The sequence below is a fragment of the Anas acuta genome, chromosome 5, assembly GCF_963932015.1.
Source record: "Anas acuta chromosome 5, bAnaAcu1.1, whole genome shotgun sequence".
Taxonomy (NCBI): Eukaryota; Metazoa; Chordata; class Aves; order Anseriformes; family Anatidae; genus Anas; species Anas acuta.
In genome coordinates this window covers 63,273,583-63,296,612 of record NC_088983.1, presented here as the reverse complement: position 1 = coordinate 63,296,612, position 23,030 = coordinate 63,273,583, and the positions used below count along the sequence as shown (strand labels likewise).

The 23,030-nt window shown below is 34.7% G+C and overlaps 1 protein-coding gene across 29 annotated transcripts in view; it reads left to right on the top strand.

Annotated features, from left to right (window-relative positions):
* IRAG1 (inositol 1,4,5-triphosphate receptor associated 1) overlaps positions 1-23,030 on the top strand; it is a 103,761-nt gene that overhangs the window by 62,067 nt on the left and 18,664 nt on the right. For 10 of the 29 annotated variants that reach the window (XM_068685319.1, XM_068685344.1, XM_068685314.1 and 7 more), the window contains 11 exons: positions 919-1,010; positions 4,719-4,771; positions 5,470-5,660; positions 11,509-11,609; positions 14,050-14,120; positions 15,004-15,177; positions 16,170-16,247; positions 16,622-16,671; positions 17,091-17,132; positions 18,756-19,340; positions 21,494-21,572. In XM_068685319.1, coding sequence (XP_068541420.1) covers positions 5,592-5,660; positions 11,509-11,609; positions 14,050-14,120; positions 15,004-15,177; positions 16,170-16,247; positions 16,622-16,671; positions 17,091-17,132; positions 18,756-19,340; positions 21,494-21,572 — 1,249 coding nt within the window. In that variant the 5' untranslated portion in view covers positions 919-1,010; positions 4,719-4,771; positions 5,470-5,591. Of the gene's footprint in view, positions 1-918; positions 1,011-1,146; positions 1,175-1,407; positions 1,472-2,717; positions 3,023-4,718; positions 4,772-5,469; positions 5,661-11,508; positions 11,610-14,049; positions 14,121-15,003; positions 15,178-16,169; positions 16,248-16,621; positions 16,672-17,090; positions 17,133-18,755; positions 19,341-21,493; positions 21,573-23,030 lie in introns of those variants that run through there. The other 19 variants (XM_068685329.1, XM_068685320.1, XM_068685332.1 and 16 more) reach the window with 15 other exon arrangements.

The following is a 23,030-nucleotide window of genomic DNA, read 5'->3' as shown; positions in this document are numbered from 1 at the left end:
TATGGATATTATTGTAGGAGGAACTCAAATCACTACCATCATTACAGAGATACCTTATATTAGTCCTGGGGCTATGACCATGTGTTTTAGTAAACAATGACTAAAATGCCATCTTAATATATTGCAAACTAGGTAATAAATTTATGAGATACCAACTTCTTAACATAATAAATAGATGCAGTAGAAAGCCATTTTTTATATGTTGTGGATAATAAGGAAAGTATCTTCTAATTTCCATGTAGTATGTGTTGTCACATAAAAATGTAAATGAGTCAACTTTAGCTGTTCTTTTTTCTTTTCCAGTGGATGTTCATATTATACAAAAACTTTGAAGTGCCAGTGCAAAATCTTAAAGGTTTTCTCTTAAGACGTTCTGAAACGGTTGTTACGTTGTTTTTTCTTGGGTTTCAAATACTGAAACTGCTTATGTATGCCAACAAACTGTGTATCTTAAATGCTGTAACAATGCTTTGTGCTTGAGAAGGTTCCCCTGTAATACAAACATAAGAAAAATACTCTGGTTTCATCACACTTTGTTTGAATATAGGGGCAAAACATGATTCAAAATGCTCTATTAATTCTGTGTGCTTGTATAAAGCACACAGAATATACTGTATAAAGCTTTATACTGTATAAAGCTGTATAAAAAGAATGCAAAAATATACCTTTCTAATATGGTAACATTTTACAACCACTTTGCAATACAACAAAGAGAAAAGTTACAAAAAGCAGCTCACAGTTGTCCGGTTCATCTGCGTTCATGAGTATGTAACTCCCATTGTTGGCAAATAACAGTTGCTTCACTTGACTGGAGGCAGCATAAGCTCAATAAATATTAATAAAAGTGCTTTCTAACTGTTAATTTCTGCTTTTTTTTTTTTTTTTTTTTTCCTCTTCTATATCCTTGTGATGTGACAGAGCATTTGAGGTCATCTGCCAAGCTATCAGCGGAGATGGAGTAAAGTACCTTTAAGCCTTTGCTAACACGGTGCTCAGCTGTGACTCAGAGGGTAAGTTAGCTGATCATACTTAGCTTTCTCTGCTGTGGTAAAATGAGCTGTAGAGAGAACACACTGAAAGCCAAGGGCCTCTAAATACTTTTCCCTTTTAAGGAATAGAGCTCCCAGATCACCATTTCCTGGAGATTGTACTCTAAGCCTACACAATGGTAAAAGTAAGTTCTCTGCATTCACTGATCTATATCTGACTACAAATTTGAGCTCAGGATCATTTTTTTCCTAACTATTTTAAGCAGTAAGTTTACAGTAACAGACAAATGTTAAGAAGCACCCCGTCCTCTCTCTTTTTTTTCCCTTTCTTCCTTTAAGTTGTTTCATCTTAATGTGGGAATAAGTAGAATCTGGTGAACAGCATAGGTATTTTGTTCTTTTTTAACTCATTTTGTAGGTGCAGGAGGCTTGTGCAGACTAATGTTCTAGAACTTCACCCATGTCTCTTCTTCTTGTGACATGTGAGTTAATAATCTCTACAAGTATTCAATTTTGGAAAGGTAATTTTGAAGGTCTTGCAATTTCAAGAGTTGTTCTTGGAATCATTTACTCTGATAAAAATACTGCAAGAATCTCATGACAGTCTTGGATAGGACAGAGCTAGTTCAGACAGAGCTTGTTCAATGCCTAGCAAAAGATGAATCTTGCAGTAGTGTTAGTGACTTGGATACCAACATGTTCTTGTGCACCTTGACCATTTTTAAGGTGCAGTTATATTTTGGTATCGATCCTTTCAATATCATAAGGAATAATTATTCTGTGTGTTTTAGTTAGCATTTCACCGTATTGCATGTATTGTTAACAGATCACTTTCTTCTTGGCTGAAATATATTTATGCTTGTAGGAGATAAAGCTGGTGAAGTTAATGGCAGCATGACTCCAAAAGCTGTTCAGCTGGCCAGATGAACCAGGCTTAGTACCAGGATCGTTACACTCTCTGTGCTTTGGGTTAGGCTTCAATGGCTTCAATAAGTTGTTAAGATGTTTTTGTAGGTAGAGATGCTGAATTTCTACAGCTTCCAAGGCTGTACTCCTTTCTAATGTTCTAATGAAAAAGGGAAAAATGTATCTCTAATAAATTCTTCAAAAACATTTCTTTTTTCTTTTTTTTTTTTTTCTACGTCTGTGAGATGCAGATAGGCTCCTCTAGTTCTTGGCAGTGTTCTGATTAAGCCCTCTTTTTCTATATGTTTTCATTCTCCCTGACACATACTGGGGCTAATTTTCATTACCTGATCAAATAGGCATAAGGTCACTTCAACAAAAAGATGGAAGAAGAACATTGCTTCACTAGTATTTTATGGTTCCATCATATCTAAACCTTCCCATTTCCTACTAGTATCAGAAATCAGTAGTTAAGACATAAAATGGGAGAACTCCTTGCACAGTGTGAAGCAAGAAGTTTGCTCCACTGGTTCTATGCATTTGCATTTATAAGATGTGATGTTTTCTGGTTAGCAAGCACAAAGTCTTTAAGGGATTTGGTCTACTGGTTTTAAGAACACTGCACAGCTTAAAAATCATCATTCAGAAATTCTGATTGATATAGTCTATGAATTAAACTATATGTTTACATATTTTGTTGAAACAGCAAAAGTAGTAGCCCTTATTTCCGCACCCAAGCAGATCATCAAGGTGTGCAGATGCTCTGTTTGTTTGAAGAAATTTCAGGATGAATAAACATATGCAACCTTTTTGTTTTTACAGTTCTCTGAACTACAGCTTTCTGGAGAGGTATTAGAGAAAAAAAAAAAGTTCAGAAGAACAAATATTCCCACTTATCAGCCCCACAAAGACTTGGAACTTCTTCCTTTCTTTAAGATAGCTTTTTAAGGAAGTCCGAGTAAGGTTCTAATTGTGTCAGAAAGTGGCTGAACTCAGTTGACTCCAAATCTGGGAGTTGTTAATGTGGTGTGAATTCATCTTTCTACCCTTCATTCTCACTTGGCTGTACTTTCTATGCTGCATCTCTAAAACAACACAGCTTGAGATTTTTCTCTTTCTATTTTTAGGTAAGCCTGTTGACTTCTTTATCTTTTAAATTTTTCTCTGCCTTTTAAATCTGAAAAATGAACTGAAACTTCATGTGCTTAATAGCTCTTTCTTGTATCAGTATGACTTGTGTTACTTTTATTTTTGTTGAAGTGTACTAGGAACTCATCTAAGACAAAAAATCAGTTTGATGTGTAAACTTTTATAGCTCTGCACAGGACTCTGGAAATACACTTTTGGCCATGGCTTAAAACATTCCTGATTATTCAGGCCCAGCATTCTGTTGAATTGAGCCTATTAGAACCATTATAAATTCATAATGAAAATGCTAACAGAGCTTGGATAAATAGCCAAATTAATCTCCTTTTTTTTTTTTTTTTTTTTTTTTTCTTTTCTTAGAATGAGTTCTTGCAAATACAAAAAGTTGGTTAGGATGACAGCATCAGAGATGAACAGCAAGTCCATGTCATTTTTTCATTTCTGTGCCTCTGTCTGATCTTTACTGTGCTTTTGAAAAAAAATACCATTATTCCATTGAAGTCCTTTTTAATGTGTTTAGTGTGTTTTTAATAGTTGGTGACTACTGTTTGGTACAAAAATACTTAACTGCTGAAATAGAGGTTTAACACAACTGCTATCTGCTTGATCTCTGTGGGTTTATTAAAATGTCATCTCAAATGTCTGTTTTCCGTGATATTACAGACTTTAAGGATTTTAACATGTTTATTAAGGAAAAATATTTTTTATTCATGGAAAACTTTTGTTTGGTTGCTTTTATTTGGAGTTAGAGGTGGGTAAAATTGTGATACAAATTGAGCTTTCACTTATTGCAGTAGAACTAAAAATTAACCTGTAACAGGTTCTACAAAAGCTTGAAATTTGCTCTTACAGTGATTAGCATATCTCACTCCAGGAAATAAATATACTGTTTGGAGACAGTGGGGGGAAAAAAAGAAAACAGTCATCTCTGCATTGGTCTTCATAACGACATAATTTGTGTTGCATCTTTTCCAGCCTTTACCAAAGGACTTTGATGGAATAATGGTATTTTTTTCAAAAGCACAGTAATGCTCATGTACAGTTGTTTTTTTCAGTGTATTAGTTCTACATGAAATTTCAGATGAAGTGGACTTGTATCTGATTCTTCTAGCAAAAGAGAAAATGGACTTTCCAATAGAATGTGAAATAAATCTCACAAATCCATTGGTCTTAGCTACTTCTGTAGTCTAAAGTTTTCACACATTATGTAGGTTTAACAAGTTCTGTGAAAGCTGAGATGAGGAACTTGTCACTAGTGAGGCTGCTTCGGTATTTCCTGTGACTGTCTTCTGCTGATTTAAAATAAAAATATATATGCACTGTGTGTTTGTTTATATGTATAAATATATAGTATTTTGACAATTATATATATATTTTAAATTTTAATTTAATATTAAAGAACTTATTGTTTTATTCTAAAAATGTTCCCTGCCCTTCCCTGAAATGGATAGGAAAACTGTAGAAAATTAATTTTAGGTTGTCAAATTCCTTGAACTTTAAATCATCTTACCATCACCACTCTTTTGCTTCATCCATCTTAATCTCTAATAGAATAAAAGGGTAATGATGAAATTCTATACACAGCTGCAAATTAACTGTTAAAGGAATATAGTTGACAGTGCAGTCGGTTACTATATACCCGACTGTCTCTGATAACCGCCCCTCTCTCACCTGTAGGCGCCACCAAGGAATCGAATGATTTATTTATGAGGACAGTTCCTTAACTGACGGTAGGTGTCAGAGTAAGTCTTGTAATACGCTGCAGCTAAAAGGATTTAACACCGCTGATTTCTCTACTTCAGACTATTTTGCATGCTTTAATGCTTACAATATCCTTGTGAAGGCAGTAGCTAAAGTTGATACTAACAACAATAATTTTATCAGCTAGTAGACAGTGATTTTTTTTCCCTGTTCAGGCATTACTGGTATTTTGCTTCAAAAGCGTACTGCACAGTGCTTACGCAGATGTACACCAAGAATCTCTTTTTAAAGTGTTGAAAAGTTAACATGCTCAGATAAAGAGTGCCACCATCTGGGTTGCCAGTTTTACTCCTAGAGCTTTTCCTTTCTCTGAGATCTGAGATCATACTCTGTAGCACTAGAACTTTGTTGGTTACTAAAAGGCATATTAGAGATATCCATATCCAGGATGCTGCGTCCTTGGAGGATCTTTAGAGAGGGTAGTTTAATCACAGCCAACACAGTCACAGTAGAAAAATACTAATAATCTGTGAAATGGAGGGGAGGGGTAGGAATAGCAATAAGCATGCATTTACTAAATTACACTTGACCTTGAAAGCTTAAATAAAACTCAAGACAATGCTTTTACTTTTAAACCTTGATACTGTTTGTTATCGTAAAGCGATCTTTGTATTAGAGCATATATTTTTAAATTGATTTGACTTGTATTTTTTGGCATCTAACACAGCCAGTGGATCACAAGGCCTCTCAGTGCTTATGCCTTCAGGCTAACTTGAAACAGTCTTACTCTCTGCAGTGTGTGGTTGTGTTAGTCCACGTTGCGGTTCAACGTACTTCGCACCATCCACCATGCCAACCCTACCTGAGGACAAGGATCAACCAAAGGTGGCACAACACAACAGTTCTCCACCTGCCAAGGTAAGAACTCTTACAAATATATTTTTCTGATACTTGATTTGGAAACCTGAGGCTGAAACTTAGTTTGTATACATTTAGGATTTTGTAAAATAACATCTAGTGCCTTGCTGTATATCGGTGGGTTTTGATTAACTGGTGAAGCTATGAATGATCTTTCAGTTGCTCTCTCAAAATTTTGTAAGTATTTTATAGATAAAGGAATGGAAATTGTATTGATGTTATTCCAGAAAACTTTAATCTTTGAGAAAAGAACTTAGATTCCTACTTCGCAGTAGACTTGAAACTTGTAGTGTTGCTTTTACAGATGTCTGAGATGATATCCAATTTGCGTGTGTGTGAAAGAAGGAAATCTGATTTTTGTTCTGTACTCAATGCAATATTTGCCAGAGTAGTAGCTGAACATATACTGAAACTATACCAAGTGCACATGGGTCCTCCCTAGAGACGTTCATCACTTCGCTAACCCAATTTATTGTAAATATAAGTTTTAACATGCTTTTGCAGATAAATTTAAAAATCATTAAGTGATGATGGTTTTGCCTTTTAAATAGTTTATATCACTGATAAAAAGTAGTTTTATGTTCTAACATTTTATCTGTTGTTGTTTCTAATAAATTGTTAGCTTAGCTGAAGTAAAGAATTACCAACTCACAGGTTACCCAGATCATCCTGTTTGATGCAAACTGTTATAAAGGAGGAGAGGATTTACAGTCTGGCACATCCTCAATTAAAAATGTATCACTTACTGGATTTGAGGACACAGTATTCTACACTTTAGGTGAAAACATCCGCTACTTCAGCATCATTGGAAAATATTGTCAGCAGTGAACTCTACATTAATTTGTCATGCATTCCATCCAAATTGCCATCGTGTTGAGTGTTAGTTTCCTGGCTTGAGATAAACACCATAGATGCATGCAATTTTATCAGACTTTTAGCTGAGAAGAAACTAAAAAGTCAAAAAGTTGGTTTGTATATTTGATTTTAATTTTAATATTATTTTTTTTTGCTTTGTTTTTAACTCTCTCACGTTAAGAGTATTTGAGAGTACCAAAGATTTGCTAGATAAAATGCACCCACTAGTGGAGGGCTGGGGGGCTTGGGGGCTTGGGGGGGGGAAGCTAGCAGACATCAATGACTCTTCCTCATTTTGTTTCAGCAAAGAACACTTCTGAAAAAAATGAAAACAAACCATACATTGTGCATAGTTTCTTGTCTATTTCGAGTATCTTTTTATTTGGTGGAAGAGCAGGGCTGTATTTCTGAAATTCATTTTGAGAAAGCAGATCTTGTTTTCCATTTCAGTTTTTCTTACAGCAGCCTCTGTTGACCACTGTGACCAATTAAACATCTGGGTTGCTGAGGGAAGTAGTTGTGAAGTTCCCTTTAACACCAGTGTGAGACCAGTTAGCCTAATTCAAAGCACTTAAACCCCTTGTTTGGAATGTCATTTGAATTAAGAGCATTTAGTTGAACTCTGTGTGCTGTCCAGTTAAACATACTGGAAGTACTGAACATTTTAAAAGTGTTCCATAAAAAATAGTTTATCCCAGCATAAATAAATAATAATAAAAAAAAAACCCTCAGGTGTCATTTTTAGCCACTTCTGCATTTTAACTTAATTAGATTTGTTTCACATTAAATTAATATGTTTTTGCTGATATCCTTAATAACTGATTTTAGGCTTTTAGCAATGAAAATTAGAGTCTTAAAAGTTAGGTTAAAAGATTTATAGTATTTATAGTATCCTACTGTTTGTCCTACACTTCTAGGATTGGTTGTGAGATGCCTTCTTGATCTCTTTTCAAGTGAGAAGTTTTGCCTTTTTCCAGCTTTCTCTTTTTGTTGTATCCTGACCGGTATTTTTCTGTCTATTCCGACTGCTGAGGAAAAACATGTCTAATGCTCATAATATTTTTGGTACACTCATTATTCCATCAGTCAAGAGTCTGCATTTATCCTTTTCTTCTTCCTGTTTAAATTTATGTTCCACTTTCATCAAATCACTGCATGTTACTTGTTCTGAAGATGTCCCATGCTAATTTTTTATTATTTTTTTTTTTGCGTCTCTTTCAACTGAATATTTCAACTACAGAATTTCATTACCTTCCTTACAAAGCTCTCAATGCAGCACTTCACTTAAACATATAAAATCAAGGTTATTTAAAACCACATCTTACTCAAAAAAACTGCTCTGAGACGTGTTATTTGTCAGAGGCATTTCATGTGAGTTGTCTGTTCCGGACCAAATTTATTCTGCCATTCAGTCAAGTCCTTTCATTATTTTCTGAGGATGAGGCCATGTGGCAGAGGATTTGTTTTTCAATGCTTTAAAGAACTCAGGTGGTATACAGGAAAGCTTTATCATCTGACTGTTCTGGCATGGTAGCCCTTGTAGCAGAAGTGCATTTTTTCCATTACTGTTCAAATCCATCCAAATTTGGCTGGATTATAAAACTGTTTAAGCATGTTTTCTGTATGCTTAGCAAGGGCTTGGTAGAGCTTAACAGCCAGAATCTCTGCAGATCCTATCTGCCCTGAGCATCCTTGAGCCTCTTCTACACCATCTTCTAATACGGACAAAATTGCATTTGTTATCTTCCCAGCCCTGCACAAAACCCCTCCAACAGGACTAGATAGCACAAGATCATCCTTGTAGAGTGTGTGAATGGATTCTTATGTGAAACAGAGGTGGAGTCAATTTTACCCTCCGTTTGTATGGGAGGAAGTCTTGGGACAAAAAGGGAATAGAGACTGATAGCAAGCAGTCACTGGTACTAGGAGGTGAGGCAGCTATTGCAGATGGCTGAAGAACAGTTTTGTCTGGAAGCTAACATGGAGAGGGCATTTATGGACAGGCAATAGGAAGGTAATGGAAAACTTCTGTCTCATCCTTGTGCAGATGCACAATGTGCAAAAGTATAAGTTTCCAGTTAGAGCTCCTGTTCCAACATCTGCATATATCAGTCTGAATGCGCCTTAGCGTATGGTTTTTCTTCGTTTCTTTGAAGTCAGCTGGCCTTGAGAAGAGCTTCATGTTCTAGCTCTTATTGCCACTCCATATAAAAAAAGATTTGGACAATAGGAAGTGTGAGTTTCCATCTATGTAAAAGTTGAACTGCTATAGTTGCTGACTGTGATTAGTGTTTTCTATCTGACCTTAACTAGCCTTGACTATGGTCTTTTCCTTTTTATTTTTATTTTTTTTTATTTTTTTTATTTTTTAAATGACCTGTTTTTAGAGTCTTAAAATGGAATTGAGTGATTTTAAGGCTGATGTTCTTATGTCATGAAAAACTTGTACTCTTCGGCAGTGAGGAGATTAATATAAACAATGTGCTTGTGTACTCAGCGTGGCGATCACCTGCATTTTTGTCATTGACAAAATACAAAATAAATAACAAATTGTCATAGACAAAATACATTGATACTTAGTAGCATTTTCAAGAATTCTACTAAAATTGGTTTTAAGTTGTTATAATACAATATTACTTGTGTTTGTATCGCATAATAGATAGTGCTTTTGCATTTTTACATTCACAATGTTACAGGAATATTTTTCTTAAATTTAAAGGTTCCTATTTTCTTGGCATGTTACCTCTTCTGCTCTCCTATGATTAAAAATGTGAACTTGTCCAGAAAAGTCACATGAGACTTATGACTACAGAACCGTGTAGCTGTGTGGAATGTATTTATTTATTTACTTCAGTTTTAAAAAATAAATAAGATTGAATTTGCAACCAAACCAAGAACTCTAAATTAGATGTACAATTCAAAACTTATATTATTTGCATTTGAGAAGAAAAGTTGTGCTATATGCTGCATTATTATACTATTTTCAAAATTCTTCTAGAGTTCTTTGAATTAATCAGAATATATTAATTCAAGGAGAGTAAAATTTTCACTTGTTGAAAGGTTTTCTATTGTATCTGATACCCAACAGCTACATGACTACTAATATTTTCTGTATGCATATAATTTCGCTTCAATTTATTACTCTTGGCCACTTGTTTATTGCAATAAACATTATGACTACACTAATTTCTTCACCTGACATTAGATGACTGTAACAAAACTATAAATTGATGGCCTTCATTTTGAAGAATTGAAATTTCTCTGCTCTAAACCTTAGACAATAAAAAGCTGTTGTAAAAGCACTAATTTATGCATTTAAAGAATGCATCGTGTAATAGTTTAGCTTATCAAGTCAATCTTAATGAATATTATTAAAGTAACTAAACTTGTTCTGAATTTTATTACATTTGTGTCAGCCTGTAGTAGGTAAGCATTCTTAAAAGGATTAAGCGCAATTGAGAGTATTTCAGTAAAAGCAAAAAAGTAAAAGCAAAAAAAAACAGCAGAATGTAAGTGGCTTTGTGCCATGGGTAGTAAACATGCTCTTTTAGCAAATTCAGAAATGTCATAGAATCACAAAATGGTTTGGTTTGCAAGGAACCTTGAAGATAATCTAGTTCCGCCTTCGGCCACCTTCCCCCCATGCCCAACATCAAGGACAGGGACACAAACTTCATCTAATCCAATGCCAACGGAAGTAAAACTAAATAAATAAATAAATAATCTTAGGGAGCTTTGGGTTGTAGTTTCAAGAAAAATGTAGACTCAAATGACTAAATAAGGAAGCCAGTTACATTTTGAGAATGTAGTATTTTTATTTTTATTTTTATTTTTATTTTTATTTTTTATTTTTTTTTTGGATCTTACAATCTGATTGATGGCAGTTCCCTGCCACTTTGGGGAAGCTTTCATTCCAACTATAATTACTTGCACTGCTATGGTATGTTCTATACAGGATTTTACTTGAAATTAAAAATTGCTACCTTCTAAAAGGTGTCTACACTCCCTCCCTGCCTATGCCCCACACCATTCCTCCCCAGAATAATTTTGCATTAATCCCTTTTTTTGATTTGTTGACCGACTGAAGAAACAGGGTTGGTTTTGTACAAGAAAACCTTCTAACAACACAGGGGTTGATTTCATTTGATTTGTGTGTGTTTGTGAAAGAATCTGAATGTAGTACATGGTGGAAGAAATCCACAGTTCATTATTCCAACCTGATCCATCTCCACATCTCCATTTGGGATATCTCACAGAAAACAGATTCCTTCTCTTAAGCTCACTGGCATCATTGTGGTGGAAAGTGTGGAGTTAAGTACAAGGGCAAGTTATCATATTTTTTAAGAAGACAAATGTACATTGATATTTGTTGTCAGTTTCTTTTGTCACTTAAATTGTATTGTTCTTATTTAAATATTGCAATTATGTATTCTTAAAATATTTTTTCCAATTAATGGAAGGGATAAACAAGTAGAAAACTGACGAGATGACCATATAATTATTATTTTTTTTCTGGATAACATGTGCAAACTTAATATGATACTTATTCAAGTTTTCATGGTACACAACTAGTATTTCAAAGCTTGTGTACCTACATTAGCACTGTTATACATAGCTGTTTTTCACTCTTGCATTCAGCTCTTTAAGTTCTTTAGGTATTAGACCCATTCAGTAAAAGAATGGATTTGTTGTGTAAAAAAATCAGTTTGTCTATCCTTATAAGGTTTTCCCAGAATTTGCATTCATATTAAGTTAAGGTTGTGTGCATTAAACCTTCGTAAAGATAACTATCCAGGTCTCCACCACTTCTTTTCAGCAGTTTAACTAAAGGCCTCTAATTCACATATGTTTTATCAAATAAAATCCAATTCTCACTTAGTTCAGTCATTTTCTCTTTAAGCTAAATTGACAAATGCATTTTTATTTTTCACATCAATGTTCAGTGTTTTGACTTGCTGTTTAACTACACTTTTATTTCTCACAAAACATTCAGGACACTACTGTTGAAGGAACAATGCGCACTACACCTTCAATTGTTCTTCCAGAGAATGCAGTTATGCCTGATGTAGAAATTGATAAAAATCTGGTTAACAGGTACTACATAATACATTTCTGATCTATGTATAAATTGTACAGTAATTCCAGGATCTGTGTAATATTAAAATATTATTGATGTGTCTTTGTAATTAGATTGTATTGTATTTCTATTTTGATTACTTTGAGGTGTGGGTAAGCAGGGTGATGGGAGTACAATTGATACTGCAAGAGTAGAGTTCCACGTGTCACTAATCCTGCCAACCTAAATTGGTGTCCTTTAAAATTTACATGAACTTTCTAATCTTTCAGAATAGCATAATTTGAATCTTAAACAGAAATGTGAATTTAAATTTTGTATGTTTTTGACTAACAGTTGCAACTTTTGAAATGTGTCTTTCTGTTAGTAAATAAAATATGGCCTGGTGAGGAAGAAATTATTTGGTCCTTCTGTAGGCATAGAGTGGTGTTTGTGCCCTACAAGGATGACTGGCAGTGACATTTCTCATGTTCCATGCATGGAACACAGTAGCCAATGTGCGATACTTTTCTGATGTCCAGATTTTAAACATTTACTTGGACACCATCTGTAGGCAATTGCCATGGTGGTGGGCAAATACCCCACCCTCCCCCCATTGGAAGATTTTCAATTTAGTAGTTAAATCCCTGATTCTGGTCTATTAATTACATAATACCAGTAGTGCTGCCTTGAATTATGTAAATATTTCTGTTGAAGCAAGAATAGCTTTGTAGACTGATACAAAGTTATGAAAGTTATCCTTTTTTTTTTTTTTTTTTTTTTTTTTTTAAATCTTACTGTTTTTTCAAATAGTGAAAATTTTCATAGTATGTTCAGCCCTCAGTGTTGACTCTTGCAATTGGGCATATCTTATATATAGCTAGCTATATGACCGTCTTTTGGCAGCATTCATAGCGTCATGATGAAAAATACACATTGTAGCAATATTTGCAATCTGTTGGAATTGTTTTCTCTACTGAAAGGAAAATGTAGGAACAAACTGTTGTTTGATTGTTCTTACAAGCAATCTGCACCATCTTTAAATTACCCGATGTTTTTAATGATGGAATGTGTGGTTTTGGCCAAAAAAAATGCACTTCCAATGTATGACAGTTTGTAAGGCTTAATTGTAAGTTCAGAATTTCCAAGGAGGTTTGTGATAATAAAAATAATTTGCAGGTTTTAACAATAATTTTGGCAGGTATTTAATTTAAATTCTATGTTTAGCATCTTATAGTCTTATCAACTGTTGAAAATACTTCTTAATTCTACTATATTAAATATGTCTTTGAGAGTATACCTTCCAGTCTTGTGCATGTTATCTTTATATTGAATTAAAGCAGATATTAATAACAATTTAAGCTGATGCTGGTGAAGCTACTGTTATTGCGTATGGTATACCTTACAAAAATTGTAGGTAGCTTGTTGTTGCTGGATATCTTAGGATTTGTTTTGTTTGTTTTGTTTTCCACACAGTACAACATATTAGAACATATTCTAACACTAGTCAGCATCTTTAAAGTTCTCTACTCACTTTTTTTCTTTCTCTGAAAAAAAAACAGATGCGACAGGTTTAGGTTCCTTTTTCATCTCTCTTCTTTCCATTCCTGTCTTATATCTGTTCAGTCCTCCTTGCTGTTTCAGTGAAAGATCATGGAAACAGATGGGACTGCTTTCCTGATCTAGTGAGATAAAATATCAGTAGAAAATTAAAGTAGATATTTTTTTCTATGATAAACAGTTGGAAGAAAAAAGTGTAACACCTAAACACAGTGAGTTTTGAAGCAGATGTTTGGGGCCATTCACGTAGGCCAGGCAAGAATAGCACTTTGAGGTTAAGCATATATGCAAGTTGCTGAATTGAAATAATAACCCTGTTTGAAGCTGAAAACTTCAATTTTCAGATGAGTTAGGGTTATTTTAATCTTCTGATAAAACACACTTCTTGACCTGGAAATTGAATTTACTGATCTGATATTAGACTTGAATTATGGGAAAAAATAATCATAAAGTATCAATCAAAATCGGTACTATAATTTGCTTGCATCCTTAAAATGTACCTCTCTGAACATCAAGATTGTTTAAGAGGTAGAATTATAATGCAGCCCTATAAAAGCAGCATTACCTGCTGGATCAGCAATTAATTTTCTGATGTCGTTTAAGATATTTACCTGCTATATCAGTGTGGCAGCCTAAGAAATTATCTTAATTGTAAAGCTTAGTTTAGGGAAACACTATCAACTTACAAAGACTAAAAATTACTTTTTGTAACATACCTATTTAGATGAGTTTCATGTCATGATAGAAATAACTACTTGCTTTAGTTTGAGAAATTGAAAATTCACAGTATCTTAGGTCATCAGTAAATGTCAGGATATTTCTGTAATATTCCTTTGTTCTGTAGTCTTCCTTTCTTTCTTTTTTTTTTTTTTTCTTCCTATGGCATCCTCACATATTTTTTTCATTTATTTTTCTCTCTAGACCTCGTAGTCCTCATAGAAGACATTCTAACCGTGCCACTAGGAATTCAACAAGTTCATTGACTTCTGTTGGTAAGAAGTGATTATGCATTCAAGCTAGGATGTCTTCTCTGAAAATTTGACAAGCAATGAAGATGTAAACAGAATCACAGAACCATCTAGGTTGGAAGAGACCTCCAAGATCACCCAGTCCAACCTCTGACCTAACACTAACCAGTCCTCCACTAAACCATATCACTAAGCTCTACATCTAAACGTCTTTTAAAGACTTCCAGGGATGATGACTCAACTACTTCCTTGGGCAGCCTGTTCCAATGCCTCACAACCCTTTCAGTAAAGAAGATCTTCCTAATATCCAGCCTAAACCTCCCCTGGCACAATTTTAGCCCATTCCCCCTCATACTGTCACCAGGCACGTGGGAGAACAGACCAACCCCCACCTTGCTACAACCTCCTTTAAGGTATCTGTAAAGAGCGATAAGGTCGCCCCTGAGCCTCCTCTTCTCCAGGCTGAACAAGCCCAGCTCCCTCAGCCACTCCTTATAAGTCTTGTTCTCCAGATCCCTCATCAGCTTTGTTGCCCTTCTCTGGACTCACTCAAGCACCTGAATGTCCTACATACGGTCTGATTGTCTTGACTGAAGCTTTCTTTCATGTACTTGCACATCTGTAATGCATACGTAGGGAGTGCATGCACAGGGAATACTGATAACATTTTAGATAGTGATCGTGAGTTTATGAGCATCTTTGACTTAATCTCAGTGGGTAATCTGTGGTTTTGATGACTTGCTCTAAAATTGTGAGTATAACAGCATTATAAAATGAGCAGTCAGAAATTTGTAATTAATGCAAGCTCAAAGTTCAACTTACAGTTGTTTTGTGCTGGTTGCTCTGAAGTGCAGCAACCTATCTGGATACATGAAATACAGCTCTAATTCTGATGTTTTAAACCCAGACAACAGTGGTCACGTGATTGATTTGGTAAATGATCAGCTGCCAGATGTCAAAATATCAGAGGAAGACAAAAAGAAGAACCTTGAATTACTAGAAGAAGCAAAGAAAGTGAGCGAGAGGTTTCTAATGCGCAGAGGCAGAAAATCAAGAAGTAGTCTGCCTGAATCACCCACAGGTACGTGCAGATTCTGAAGATAAGATTTCACATTGTACTTCGATCTGCAAAGGCATAAATAAATATCTACTGTAATGTATACATTGCTTCTTTAGGCATACACTTTGTTAATTTGAAGGTTAGAGTCCCTCTGTCTCTCTTCACAATTCAGTATGAAGCAGAAATGACCAATCTATATTCAGATGTAACAGTAGACAATTTTTGTAGGTGTCTGAATGATACACTGCAGACACTAATAGGAAAGCAGGAGCTATTTCAATTGGAATCTTAAAAAAAGTCACAAATTTTCTTGTCAAGATTTACTGCCTAGAGATACTATTGTACATAAAATGAAACCTTAATGACAAGATACTCATATTGTGGAAAAACATACCACCCAGACATAATTACACAGACTTTTATTTATTCTAAATATAGTTGTAAACTAGGCTAACTGGACCAGACCTTCCTTTAAAAATAATAGAATAAAATGTTTTGTTCTAGAATGTCACTTGAAATTATTTTTCCCTCATAGGAAGTATTTGAAAGCTAGGACAAAAATGCCATTTTTATTGTGAAATAGGACTTTCATTTACCTTTGAAATACCATTTCAAAACAGAATTCTGTCTTAAAATCAGCTTGACACTTTCTGTAGGGAAAAGAAAACTTAAATCTTTTTAAATTAAATTTTTCTAAATTCCTTGAGTTCTTCTCTTGTGCCCACTCCTCTGCAATGCTTACAATCTCATAAAACTGAGGGGAATGATAATTCTGGGTATCAACAAAATTTATTAGTTTGTGCTAGGTATATGAGATAAAACCTACTCTAAGTTCATAATTGGCAAAAACAATTTGGCAATTAAAGTTACTTGTCATGCTTGGGACAAACACGACTGTTTGATAACTATGAGATTAATGTTTTAATTTTTGCATGAATTAAAAAAAAAAATCAGAAACCACAAGGCTAGAGAATAAAATTACTTTTTTATTTGTGTATCTTGTTTTAATGAAGCAGTTTCCCCTACACTTAGTCCGAAAGTTTCACCAGTAGCATCTCGGAGCAACTCTCTCACTCTTCCTGTGCCATCAGGTAAAATGATCTATGCAGGTCCAAATCTTAAGTTATTAAAAATAAAAAATAAAATAAAACTAATTTTCTTAGTATCTCTGGAGAAGAAGTCAGAATATATGCATTCAAGCATCTCCTGAATTTGAAAAAGCTCTTTAATACCTATAATATACAAGTAAATCTTGATATATGATGATGTATAAGTAAATATTTACTTTGTGATTTTGTTATATTTTGCTCCTGTGGTGCTGCTTAGCACCCTTTTAAATAATATTTTATGCATTTAAGTTTTCATCTTAGATGTAAGTGTGTGTGTATGTGTTTGCTGATGTTGTGGTATTAAAACTTTTGAGCAAAACCATCAGGATACACCTTAATCACACATGTCTTCCTAGGATCTGATGCATGCAAAACCACTAGCGTCGAGTCAGTATCACCAGGGCTGGTAAGAAAGAGCTGAATATTCTGCACAGTAACCTGATTATTAAAGTACTATATTATATTACACTGTTCTGTTCATCCCTGAGGAAAATTGGAAATTTTCACTACTATTTTCAATACTAAAATACAATTACTAGCATTTTTTCCTGCAAATTGAGAAACCAATAAATGTTAATTCAGAAGACCAAAACCCATGACGTAATGACTGCTGAAGGATCACAGAGAACTGTGAAGTATAGAAAATGAAAACATTATATATAATCTTAATCTATGGGAAAAAACAATCCCTAAAAATACTTCATAAATAAATATAACGATGTAAAAAAATATTTAAATTCATCTATTAGTATTTGTATATAATGCAGCATAGATGTCAAAGAAAATCTTGTAAGACATACACTTCTTTCTTACCTTTTTTGATAGAATAACAGAACTGTGAAAGAAGATGAGAGGCAAACTTCAGAGGTAAGTGTTTGATATGGTGTTGTACAAAATCTGTTGTTTTTTCTAAGCACACATGACTGACTTGTGCAGCTAAAAAGGCTAAAAACTTTACTAAGTGAACAGAAAAGTAATACTGAACTAAGAAAAAAACAATACTGAGTTGGGAAATTTCAAAGCACCTGCCAATATAGTGGTGAAAAATGGGCTACAGCTATCCTGTGTCCTGCTATGAATACATTCTCATTCCTGCTTTATCTTCATCAAAATCAATACACTAAGTACCTTCAGAATTCAAGTAAAAAAACCTACTGTGGCCATTTCAATGTACACTGGTGTTTTAGGCAGATGTCTTCTTCCAGACCCATTTAATTTAGCAGAAGAGGTTACTGTACTTAATGTTCCATACCACTGATAGGATGGTACAAATCTACATGTCTATTGGGGGAGCATCTTAGGTGAATGCTTCCTAACTTGGTTTAGGTAACATCAGATGGTCTGACGTCCCTTTAAAGAGATTTTCTCTTAAGTGAATTAGGCAATGCTTTGTGTGTGTGTGTGTGTGTATACATACACACACACACACACACACACACACACACATACACACAAAGCATTGCCTAATTCACTTATACACACACACACATATATATACACACATTTCAGCACAACTTTGGAGCAGTAACTACAAAGGGGAGGAGTAGCAATATAATTAGAGCAGAGCCCGCAAGTTACATTTGTTTGCTGCCTTAACATACTGATACAAGTGTCCTTAGACAAAAGTTTAGATTCTGTACCAGAGTAACCAAGAAACAGGCACACATTGTTTTGCCAATTCTCTTCTGGAGATTGCAAACAATTATAACCTATGGTAATGCACACGGAGAAAGATTTTGAATCGCTTGCATGCATTTATTCTATACATCTGCCTCAGTTGTCTCTGCATCTTGCTGTATCACAGTGAGGGCAGAATGAGTAACATGTCTCTACCTCCCTTCCCCACCCCTGAAAGCTGTAATTTAGAGCCTGTTAAAGCTGCGTGATAATGAAGTCCTGTGCACTCAATAGAACAGTGCAAATTATTAATCCCAGGGAACAATATAACAGAAGAAAGTATGGATTGGTGGTCAGAGTAATGAAGTACATATTAATGGGACTTTTTAGTAGTACTAAATTATATTAAACTAAAAACCCCAGCACGAAGGGAACTAGAAATGAACGTGGAAACATGACAAACACGGAGAGAGATTAGTATGTTTTAACTTTGTGTACAAAACCATATTTTTTTCCTTGGGAGGTCAGGAACTAACAAGAAAAAAAAAGTCAAATCAAAAAAATTGGAAATTAACAGTGCTGTAAGGTATAGGGCTCAAGGTGTATACTTGGGCAAACCTTACATTATGATGATGAGAATCCTAGCACTATGAGTACTTCTGGAATAGGAGAATGTTATCTCAAGTGTTCAGAGAATTCCAATTTAGTGTTCTTTCAAGTGCCTTTCAAAAATTATTTCCATTGTCAAAAGCACGTGTTTAAAGGCAAACATCAATGAAAATGACTCTATACGGGGAAAATCCATCATCAGAGCAGGGGAAGAGAGAAATCCACTCTTGTTTCTCTGTTTTATATGTGTCTCTCTACTTTCAGAATGCTGCTAAAGGATTAACGGATCGAAGGCCAAATGATCAAAGGAAGATTTCTCAGGGAAGGCTGGTTCCACGCTCTGCTGGTTTTGAAAACTCCAAAGAAAACCTGACAGAACAAAAAGAAAACTTTGATCCATGTAAGCATATAGATACTTTGTCCAAATGCTCCCCTTCAGGCAGTGATGGTGGCAGAATGTCTCTTAACACTTGCGTGAATGTTTGTGAAAAAGAACTTGCAAAATCATTCCTCAAGAAAGCAAAAGAAAACGATGCTCCTTTAAGAACCTATTTACCAGGAATGGGAAATACAGACCCCAAACTAAAAATTCCTGTTCCAGAAATGAGGGACCATAAAGTTTCTTGTAAACCAGAATTTAAACTATGTGGGCTGCGTCCTCCTCTACTACGAGCTGTATCATGGGATAGCTTGGAGCCTGGACAAAAAGATAAAACACCTTTAAAACTACCATCTGAGGAAGAGAAAAGCTTTGGTGGTAATAAATCCAGCAATCAATTTAAAGCATTCAAAGACCTCCAAATCCAAGTTCAGCCTGTTCGAATGCAGAAATTGACAAAGCTCAGAGAGGTGAGTCCTAGTTATCAGTTGTATCCTGTTTTAAAGTTACTTTTGCATCTTACTAAACTTTCAACTTGCTAGCATTATTTTTACCATTTCAAAAAATGTATTCTAATATAATGGCAAACAATTTCAGCAAAATAAATACAATATTGTATCAGTTTTCCTTTCCAACTTTAGTAAATCGAAACCTGTAACTAAACACCATGGAATTACTATTTCCTAGTTCTTGTCAAATAGGCTTCAACTGCACTGTTGTCTCCTTGTGCATGTGCTCTTGCACATAGGGGGTTTTGTCTTCAGGAAAGACAAATTGTAGTACTGGTGTCAAGGAAACACTAATTGCTTTCATTGTGAGAGAAAGGTGAGTATAAAACATGATAAGTCATTTTTGCACAGTTTATGTGAACTATAAACAGGAAGCAGTTGATTAACAGCCACGTCATTTGTAAAACATACTTTGCAGTAAAATGATCTATTTTGGTTTCTAAAGAGTTTTTTAAATCTGAAGAATCTTTCCTTCCTGAGGATGTAACAATATTCTCTTTAAAGGGGTCACTTATGCTCTTTCACTTCCTTTACTTCCCTGTACAACGCTTTTCTGTTCCTTCGGAATTTTCCTCAGAACCAGAGAGACAAAATACTAACTGGCTGATTTCTGTGTGAAAGGGTTGAGACCTATGTATAAACAGAAAGCTTTAATTTGAAGTTGAGATGGTTGTTATACTTTCTTGTAAGGGCTTACAAGACCTTGTGTCTTTTACTATTTGTAAGTTTTCTTTGGATTTAAAAATCATTTTTGTTTTGTTCAGCTGAGTTGTTTTGTGTTTTGTGGACAATACCTCTCGGTATTGTCCCTTCTAAGGGTAGTTGTCCTGTCATTCAAGACTACAGGCCTTTGCAATATTGTTACATTTACAAGATCTCAAAGGACAGGAAGTGTTTTTAGCATACATTTTTGCTTATTGAACATCCTCAGAAAATGTGCCCAGAGTTTTTGAACTGAGTGCCCCTGAGAGCAGATAAGCAGACTTAAAGTTCCAAGTTCTAACATGGTGCAAATCTGTCAGCCTCCTAAAGGACAGTATTGGACTCTGAAATCTGTAAATTAATCTCTTGCTAAATAATTGTCTTAAATGATTGTCAAAAAGAACTTTGTCTGAAATAATTAAACCCTAAGAATTAACTCCTGTATTAAAAAAAGTAGAAATAGCATGGAATGATGCAGCAACTGATGTGTATAGGACCTTTAAAAAGGAGAGAACTAGTAGTTCCTTCCCTTAACATCATAATATTTTTTTCAACCTCCGCTAGTTAATACTTTAAGACAAATACAGGGCTGACAATTCTGAGGACCTCAAATTCCGCACTTTGGTTACTTCCTTTCCACTGTAGTGCTTGGGAATGACACCTTGGTTATTCATCTTTTCTTGTTTATATAACACACATTCTTACTATATATGTACTGGAAATGTTCATATAGAGGCACCTGAGCCATGTGACTGAGTGTTTTCGTAGCTGTAAACAGAATCAGAAAATTAATACAAGGTGGCATGTAATTCTAGTTATGCAGGATTTGAGCTCTGACTAGTTGGAGTTGTTTACTTATAAACAAAAGTAGGTGTTTCATATTCTCAAATATATTTTAAATTTGTGAAGTAGGAAATGATAGAAGAAGAAAAGATAATGATGTGTAATCCTGAAGACTGTGTTCTTCCCTACCTGTAGGGAATAGTGGTACAGTAACAGTGAAATATTAACTTGTGTCTACTAGCATACCCAGCTTTGGTGTGAGTAAATCCTAATAAGTCCATAAGGTGGCAAAATCTTTGATACCTGATCTTCTGTACTTTCTCCTTTCTGGAACACTAGCTTGCTACTATGTTTTTTTCACATTCATTTACTAAAACTCCCTTTTTGTACTCGAGTAAGGGGCCCATGTTGTAAATCTTTATTCAAATGACCAGGATTTTTGCTAAGTAATGCATGTATGAAATTTGAAATACATGATACTGATATTGTAATAACTATAACTTCATGTAAATATCTCCAGTATGTTTATTAACTAAAGTGAATGTTTTATTTAGTGTTCATTTGTCAGGTATATTTATATTGATATTTCTAGTTAAGTTACTTGTAAATGTTACTGTTTTTCTTAACAGGAGCATATTTTGCTGAGAAATCAAAATTTAGTTGGACTTAAACTTCCTGAACTTAGTGAAGCAGCTGAACAGGAAAAAGGTGCAGTACCACAAAAGGAGTGTGTCTTTGTTACACAATTAATTTTTTTAACATAATTAACTGATACAGAAAATGAAACGTTTCTTATTTTTTTTCAATTATAATACTAAATGTACTGAAGCAGTCATGGAGGAGGGTAGTAAATGGTGATTGAGAGACCAGTAAAACTAGTAATGTTTTTGGATTTGGCTGTTGATTAGGCTTGGGAAAAAGAGGAATGCATCTTCTGATCCAACAGCCAGTAGCATGCCCTTTGCCCTGTATGGTTCATGCATGGGGAGCAGGAATGGAAGGATGCAATGTGAGAGGTGATGGTTTGCATGATCTGGGACTGTTTCACAAGACCTCAAAGCTTCTGTTACACGGGGAGATGGCTGAGATATTACACTTCATGTTACCTCTGAAAACAGTCTCATCTTCCGTTTGAGTGAGACAAGATGAAAACATGCTTCTTGTCCTCTACCTGTTATTACAGTTTGTATCTTTGGATTTTCATACGTGGTAGTATTATTCCTGTCGCTCTGCTAGTACATTTCCCAGAAATTATTTAGCGGGCCTTTTTTGAAATTGTAAAATAGTTGCCATTTTACCGGTCTGTTAAATAATTTGGGCAAATCTGAACCTTCTGAGAGGAAAACATTATGAAAAACTAAGCATTATTTTATCCAGCTTTTCAACCAAGAACTCTTGAGTATCATGAACGTTTTGAAGTCTACTACTCATATAAATGATAGTCAGCACATTGAAGGTCAAACCCTTGTTAAGGCAAGTGAGGGGTCAAATCCTTAGCTTGTTTGTTAGGGAGACTTACTTCCTTACATTGTCATAAAAGCCACCTTTTCTTTTTAAGTGGAGTTGTAAATTTGCTTGAACAATAGCAAGTAGCCAGCTACTTCATTATTACTATTATGAATCAAGTATACTGGCTCCACCATGTTTTGTTATTAATGCCAAGTTATTGTGAATATCTTAGTAAACACAGCCGTGCATCTACAGAAGTCTAGATAAGTGAGCTGTGTTAGGCTAGGGACCTTGTGGTGTTAGGCTGTGCTTCTATGAGGACATACACAATGGTTCGAAAATAATTAGACTTTTAAATGTAGAAGAAATGCACAGAACTTAAACGTAGCTGGAAATAGGAAGAACCTACTGTTCTTTTCTGCTTTTCATGATAATGTTCTCCACCTTGAAAAAATCTGAGATTTTTCACACAGTTATGAACATCTAAGAATCTGTCTGTTATGCTAAATGAACAAGAAGCCTGGGCAAAGGTATCTTCCCAGGTCTCTGATCTAACTGGGGATCCTGACTTTCCTACAGGAGAGTCCTTCATTAAATTATGGCAAGAGGAGAGGATAAGGTAAATATTATATATGAAATTAAATAAAATTAAAGTAAAAGTTAAATAAAATGAATTTAAAAAACAGATAATTCAGACATATCTTGGTCCTTATGAAA